This window comes from Argentina silus (genome assembly GCF_951799395.1).
Source record: "Argentina silus genome assembly, chromosome: 21".
In the NCBI taxonomy this organism is placed as follows: Eukaryota; Metazoa; Chordata; class Actinopteri; order Argentiniformes; family Argentinidae; genus Argentina; species Argentina silus.
This window is the reverse complement of record NC_139675.1, coordinates 3,683,603-3,690,922: the sequence shown is the minus strand read 5'-3', so window position 1 is coordinate 3,690,922 and position 7,320 is coordinate 3,683,603. Positions and strand designations below refer to the sequence as shown.

General features: G+C 47.0%; 1 protein-coding gene across 1 annotated transcript in view; it reads left to right on the top strand.

Moving 5' to 3' along the window:
* Positions 1-311: 311 nt before the first annotated feature.
* Positions 312-7,320, top strand: part of arhgap10 (Rho GTPase activating protein 10) — a gene marked incomplete at its 5' end in the record, with an annotated part of 57,288 nt that continues 50,279 nt past the window's right edge. The window contains one exon of the mRNA XM_083693228.1: positions 312-465. Coding sequence (XP_083549354.1) covers positions 312-465 — 154 coding nt within the window. The remainder of the gene's footprint in view (positions 466-7,320) is intronic.

Here is a 7,320-nt window from a genome sequence, read left to right as displayed (position 1 = left end):
ACGGGTGCGTTGATTTTCCAGCTGGCACACGCTGTGCTGCTGGATCAACCAAGACAAACTATCTGGATCATCGCGGTAACTGTAGCCTAGTTGGTTAGCCAGCTAGCTTGCTTATTAAAACGTAATGATAGTAGGACACTAAGTAGTTAGTTAGGACTTTTTTTTTTTTTCGTTGGCTATACTTTTCTTTCCATTGGCTACCCAGCAACTTGTTGCTAACGGTGCCTATCCTGTTCACTTCGTGGTGGTTTCCACAGCAGCAGCTTCACAAGGTCCTATGCTAGCTAACCGAGCTAGCTAACTCAACAAAAATGGGATTACACCCTCTGGAGTTCAGCGAATGCTACCTGGACAGTCCCACCTTCAGGGACAAAATCAAGTCACACGAGGCAGAGTTGGATAAAACCAACAGGTTTATCAAAGAACTCTACAAGGATGGGAAGAATCTTATCAATGCAACAAAGCGTAAGTTCTCACTAGTTGCCGTTGTGTTGAATTTATTGACGATGTGTGTTTGTATGGTTATTTTGACAGCTCCTCTAGGAACAGTCCCAACAACCTGTGTTGTTTTTTCCCCTTCCTTCTTCCAGAAACTGTGTAATGTTTTAAATCCTGAAACAGCTGTGTTCGTTAGTTGTACAAGTTTATGGAAGGAAATGCGTTCTTTGTTTCACAACCAGATTTAGTGTTTTTGTTTTCTGTTGTTGACAGGTGAGGTCAGTTAACCCAATTAGTGTGCATGGTCACGCAACATTTCCAGATGTGAACGTCCTTTCTTTTTTCTTGATCTTTTCCTTCTTATCCGCAGAGTGCCAGAATATACATTATTTGCAGTTAAAACGAACAAAGGAAAATTATAGGCGGTCAAAGTATTTTGACACTCAATACCAATGGTTTGCAGTGCATGAATGTGTCAATCATAAAGTGACGAATTTTAAACCAACGCCTCCGACATGGAGTGATTTGTGCACACACCTTTACCTTGGTAAATACCCTAATCTCCATGCTCCCTCGCCCAGTGGGTATGGCCTGTCATGCGCCCTGTAAACTCAGGTGTTGTGTCGTAAGGCCTTGTAAGTCCCCAATTCATAGTAGAGCAACAGACAAAGCACTGACGTTAACCTGTTGAGTACGTTATTTAGGATAGAGTAGAACCGCCTCCTTGTAAGGACATTTAAATAAATAATAAAATATGCGGGTCTATTCTATTCTAATTTACCTCGATTACGTTAGCCGAGTTACAGATGTTTTTTAGTTTTTTTTTAACCAATAGAACTGATCCAGTGCTCTAGAAGGTTAGGCCTAGATACTAGTTTGACACAGCAAGAGAGGGAACTTTCTGCTTGTCATTTTCTCACCATCCTCTTTCCAGGAAGATTTCAAGACACTCCACAGAGCTCTAGCCTACAGCCCATTTGTCCAACTCCTCATAACATGTCAGCATGTTTCTCCCCACTTACAGGTAAAAAGATAAATATTGGATGTTCCTCTTGGAAAAAGCCAGTGAAGAGGGAGAATCTTTCTAAAAATAAAGAGTCCATGTGACACTCACAGGCCTCCGTTTTGCAGGCCATTTTGGGAGTTATCAGCAACCACCACCATGTGCAGCAGCAGCAGCAAAGCCCTCTGGGGCCTGTTTGGAACACAGCCTCCTCTGGTATTCAGATATAATGGGTGGAGGATATTAGTGAGAGGCAGAGCTGATACCATGCATTGTACTAGCTCTGTTCAAGGGAGGATACGTTGTCTTGTGTGACTCTCCACTGTTACTCTCACTTAGAAGTGACAAGCCTGTTAAGTGTTGCTTTCATCGGTTGACGACAGTGGTTGATGCAGCCTAGAATAGCTCAGGTCAACGTCTTCACCTCCTGTGCGGCAGGCTAAATATAGTGTTTCAGAGGCTAATTAAGAGCAGGCCTAGCCAAACTCCATAGACGAATACAAACATCTCTGTGCATCTGGGCGCTGAAGCAAAACAGCTTGCATATGATAGCCTGTGGTCACTGGCTCCACAAATGTAGTTATTTGATTGTTATTATCACAGACTTGAGAATTGGACTGATTGGCTACAAGACCAATCTTATTGTGAGACAACCCTTGGCTGTAATGTGAAATCGTTGTTGCCTACAGTATGCATAATGTGTTGGTTATTACGGTCTGTAATAAGAACTTCCCATGTTAGTGTTGTGTTGTGTGGATGGCTGCAACACAGTGGTGATGTTACCCAACTGCCAGAGCAAAACATTAGGGCGTCATGTCCCTGTTAAGCAAACACATCATTGGCAAGGCATCAACTATGGCTTGTTTTTGTAAACCTACTGTATTTCATTATGTGCCGCGAATGGCTGCTTGAACTGCTCTTAACTAACGTCCAGACAAAGGGCATGTGATTGTAATTGATGCAAAATGGGTTGAACGGAGGGTCATCTGTCGTCTGTGGAAATAAAACAACTTTATTTATGCAGGCAGAAGAGCTGCAGTGTGCAAGGCTACCTGGCTGCTTTTATGTCCTTATTAAGCGGTTAAGACCGCTATGTTTGGAGTGAGAGACAGTGTCCTCATAGTGTGGCATGTGGTATCTACACCAGCTACTAATGGCCCTAAGCTGCTCCACAGGGCTGGCTTCGGCCTAGATACAGATCAGCCACGCTGTCTCTCTGTCTCTCTGTCTCTCTGGGTGGAGCTGAGTCACAGCCCAGATTTAATTACTCCTGGACTTGGAACAACTAGGTTAAAATACAGCAGTGTGTCTCGTGAGACTCGCACGGTCGATTGTCCCTGACTTTCTTCTCAGTTAAGATCAGAGCCGAATGGCTTGTTTTATCTTCCTCTCTCTCTTTGTGGTTTGCGAGAGGAGAGATTTTCCTGTGATTCGTGGAGATAACAATTATCTGCTTTCATTCCCCATTGAAACCAGCTCATGTTTTTGATATGGGGGATTGATTATGGCTCGCTAAGCTGTTTTAATCCTCGCTGCATGTGATTCGCCGTCATCAGATTTATGACAACATCAAAAGCTGTCTTGACAAAGTGCGGATTTAACAGCACGGCTTCAGTAAGCAGTCAAAGGCTTTGGTGTCGCTGTCTAAACGATGTGCCTTGAGTGATGGAAGCCTGTTGTACAGTCGGCCTGTGTGACAGAAAGACAACGACTCGGACTCCATTAGGAGAAGAATTCACCTTCCTTCGACCCTAGAATGATCCTCTCGTTTTGGCTTCTCGAGTGGAATTCCTAGCTCTTGCCCAGTCGAAAATCCCAAGCCCCCCCCGGAGCCTCCCGCTCCAGCCACTCACTGAGCCTGGGAGGATGTCCCGCGATGGAAAGTCCTTGGTTTCTGGAAGGAAACGTGCAAACAGGGCCTTGGGCCAGGGAGCCGTGACATGGAAGTGCCCACACTGGATGAGTAACGGGCAGAGGATGCGCTCCTGTTTCACAGCAGGTTTCCTTCATACTAGGAACTCTACCCGGTCACTCTGTACCCCCCTCAACCCCACCCCACCCCCCCCCCCCCCCCCCCCCCATCAGGACAGAGCCGTGACATGGAAGTGCACACGCTGGATGAGTAACAGGCAGAGGATGCGCTCCTGTTTCACTGCAGGTTTCCTTCATACTAGGTCACTGTGTACCCCCCCCCCCCCCACACACACACACACACACACACACACACCAGGACAGTGTACGCCAGGGTTTGCTCTGGCGAGCTGCAGCTCCTTGTAATCACATTACTGGTTCTGCCAAAAAGCGACATCTCAATCTTTCATTAAAATCGCATTAACACAGACATGAGGTCATGGAGGAGGAACGCTTCTCCATCTTGCCTTCTTTGGAACATGAAGACCTCTGTGTAACTGATACCAGCATAGACGGCTCTTGATGACGCCATGATGGCTCTCTTTTATGGTGCAGGTGTCCGGGTTTAGACTAGTTGGCCTCCCTAATATGGTCAGTCTGAACTCCTCTTCCCTTTATGAAGTATGTGGAGGCTGAAATCTGTGTTTCAAAGAGGCCTTTGTCAATCAGGGCTACCTGCTTCTCAGTGCCCGAGGGCCATATCCGCCTCAAACCTCCACCGAGGTTTGTGCGGAGGTCTAGGAATGGGCACCCAAGGCTTTAGCTTATAAAGCCTGTCTGACCAGTTTCACCATACTAAAGAGGGGTGGATAATACTATTTGACTCAAGCATTAGTCAAGATTAAAGTCATGTCAGTCGTTGTCTCATTGGAAATATTGGTACCTGGGGATGATGGCAACTCCAAGGCGTTACATCTTGTTGAGGACACCATACCGATAACCATGATTAGGCCTTGGGGAGAGGGAGGGAGGGAGGGAGGGAGGGGAGGGGAGGGACAGACAGGCTTGTTTTGATGTTGAAGCGCCCTGAGGGTGGAAATGAGGTAATGCTGCGGCTGTCATGAAGACTCGAGCCGTGAAAGACGAGGGAGGTAGAAAAACTACACAGTCGGAACAAACTAGGGAGAGAGAGGGAGCGAGGGAGGCCTCCGGGGAGGAAAAAGGTGGGCCCTGCAGCAGGAGCCCGAGTGTCGGGTGGATTCTGACTGGAAAGATGTCCGAGTGGAACAGGAAGGACTGGGGAAAGGCACGGTCGTGTAAACACGGTCCGCTCTGTCACGGCCTGGGACCAGCCAGCTCTGACCCCAAAGTGGCACATCTGATAGGCGTGTAGCAATCATAACAAACACACGGCTCGCACAGGCGCCAACGAACACATCGTGAACTGTGTTGATAACACGACCGGGAGGATATTCAAGAGTAAACGTTTGACGCCAAACAGGCCTTTTTATGGACCATTTCAGGAAAGTGATGTGGACGTTGGGTGGAGGGTTGTTGCTTTGTTGATACTCTTACCCAAAAGGATGAATGGTTAGGCTTCACTGCTTCGAGGCCTACTTGACAGCTGTTTTGTTTAGTTTATGGTAGAGTGACAGTTGTATTATTATATTTTTTTTAGATTAGGCCTGATTAGCCTACGCAAAATACCAGCCATTTGCAATTTGCCATGAAGCGTAATCATTTGCTCGGATGGAAATGCCGAGGCTGAAATTCAGGAAATTCAGCTTTACTCCCTAAAAACGTCACGGAAAACATGCTCCGTTCTGTGAGGCGGCAAAAGTACCCATGATTCACCCTTAAGCCCTAGGTGAGGTCATTTCAACAATTAGGATGCACTGTTATGTTATTCAGCTGCATCATCCACCCCCTCAGTTACGCCAGGCTGCCTGTGTCTCAGTCATCCCCCCTCCTTCTAAACAGCTGTGCCGTGAACGGAGGCTCGTTGGCTGTTGAGGAGGCGCATCCAGCACACATTAAACTTCGCATCTGTCATCGGACCTTTTGGGTGTTATTGGGAATTGTTGATGGTGGGTGTGGTTCACTTCCCTCTGTTCAGGGGGGGAAAAAAAACGTCACGGCAACAGGTTGCGGTTAGAAGTCAGCAGCAGTGTTGTTTGTTTGGTGTTAAGATCCCCAAACACAACACAAACTAGGACCAAGAACCGCCCCCCTCTTTTCTGAATGACTGGAAGATGAGTGTGCAGCCGGATTATCCTGATGATGGAGATAAGTGTGAAGTCGGAACACATCGTCACGTTGTGGCACTTTGTTGTGACATGCCACGGGCCCCCGTTGCAACGAAGGTGAAGGCTTACTGTAGCTTTTCTCTCTACATCCTGCCTTTGTAGCCTGTAGCTTAGACAAGTTCTCTCCCTCGGTGTGTGTGTGTGTCTGTGGCCTTTGAGACTATATTTGAACAGCACCCAGGAACAATGTCACGCCATTTTAGGCCAATCTTTTTTTTTTTTTTTTTTTTTTTCTGTCCTTCCGCTGCAGGCCTTTGGGTGATAGAGACCTGCTGTGGCCCCCAGCTTTGATGTTCCCACCGCAGCGCCGTGGTACAATGATGATGTCATTGTCTCCCCGGTCCTCTGTGTTTGTATGTTGCTGTGTTTTTACATTTATGGCGTTTAGCAGACGCCTTTATCCAAAGCGACTTACAACAAATACATTTGTTGAAGTAAGTGAATCATCTGTCCGTCAGTCATCATAAGATAAAGTAATCAATGCTCAGACCAGAGGCCATAGGCAGTCACAATGCTAGAAGAAGATTATTATTTGATTTTTTTCTATTAATAGGAGAGAAACTTGTACAGGGGGCTAGTGGGGGTGAAGAGGTCTTTAGGAGGGACCGTTAAGATGTAGCCCGAAGAGACGCGTCTTCACTCTACGTCAGAAGATGTGTAAGGTCTGCATGAGGGCACCAGTGTTTATGTCACACCGCAAGGCCTTTTTCCCATGTTTTTCCTGTTAGAGGAAACTTGGCCCGCGATATCAGATTAATGGAAGGTTGTGGCTCTATGACTCATGCTCCGAGGGCCTCTGGCTTTTCTAACAAAGGCTAGAAGTTCGACGGTTTCCAGGTTTTCACTGAAATGCCTTTCTTTAAAAGGCGAAGGCGAGGGCCAGGGAACACTCCTGCCTCGGGCTCTCGGTGTATGGTGTTTGTCTTGTCCTGTAGGATAACAGCTATCACTCGGATCAAGAAACGCAGACCTCTCGCCTGTCACGGTTGTTAGTGCTCCCCCGATGGTATCTCATTGATGTGTGCCGTGGTGCGATTGCGTTGAAGTTATACAGTGACCGAAATATGTATCCTGCTTGCCAGTTCTGTATTTATGGTTTTCCTCTCTCTTGTTACATATGATAAGAGAATGCCTCAGTGTGATGGTGTGGTGTGTTATGTAATGGCGGAGTGAAGTTAGTTGTCTCACAGTGGCCCACGTCCTCCAGCTACCCGCCCCTCGGGGAGGGGAGGGGAAAGAGAGGAGGGGAAAGAGGGGAGGGGAGGGGAAAGAGGGGATCAAGGAGGGAAAGATGCCGTCAGATCCTCTTGCACTCCTGCACCACACAACTGTACACCACTGTGGCATGGTGCTAGGTCACATTGTTTGCATTGTATTTACTGGGTTAGGGTTTCCTCAGGGTTCGACAACCACTGACCTCTTCAACTCTTGCACTACTGTTTTACCGCATTCCACCTTCAGTTTTCTGTTCAGCGCCTGGCCAGCCAGAGGAGGATTGGTCCCCCTTGAAGTCTGGTTCCTCTCAAGGTTTCTTCCTCCCAGGGAGTTTTTCCTTGCCTCCTGTGCCCAGAGTATGGCTTGTTAGTCGTTGGCTTGCTTTTTGGGTGTCCATAATTTGGTCTTCATATTGCTTGTATTGCATTTATTGTTTTATATTGTTTACTATTGTTCTTGTTGTAAAGCGCTTTTAGACGTTTGTCTATTGACGAAGCACTATACAAA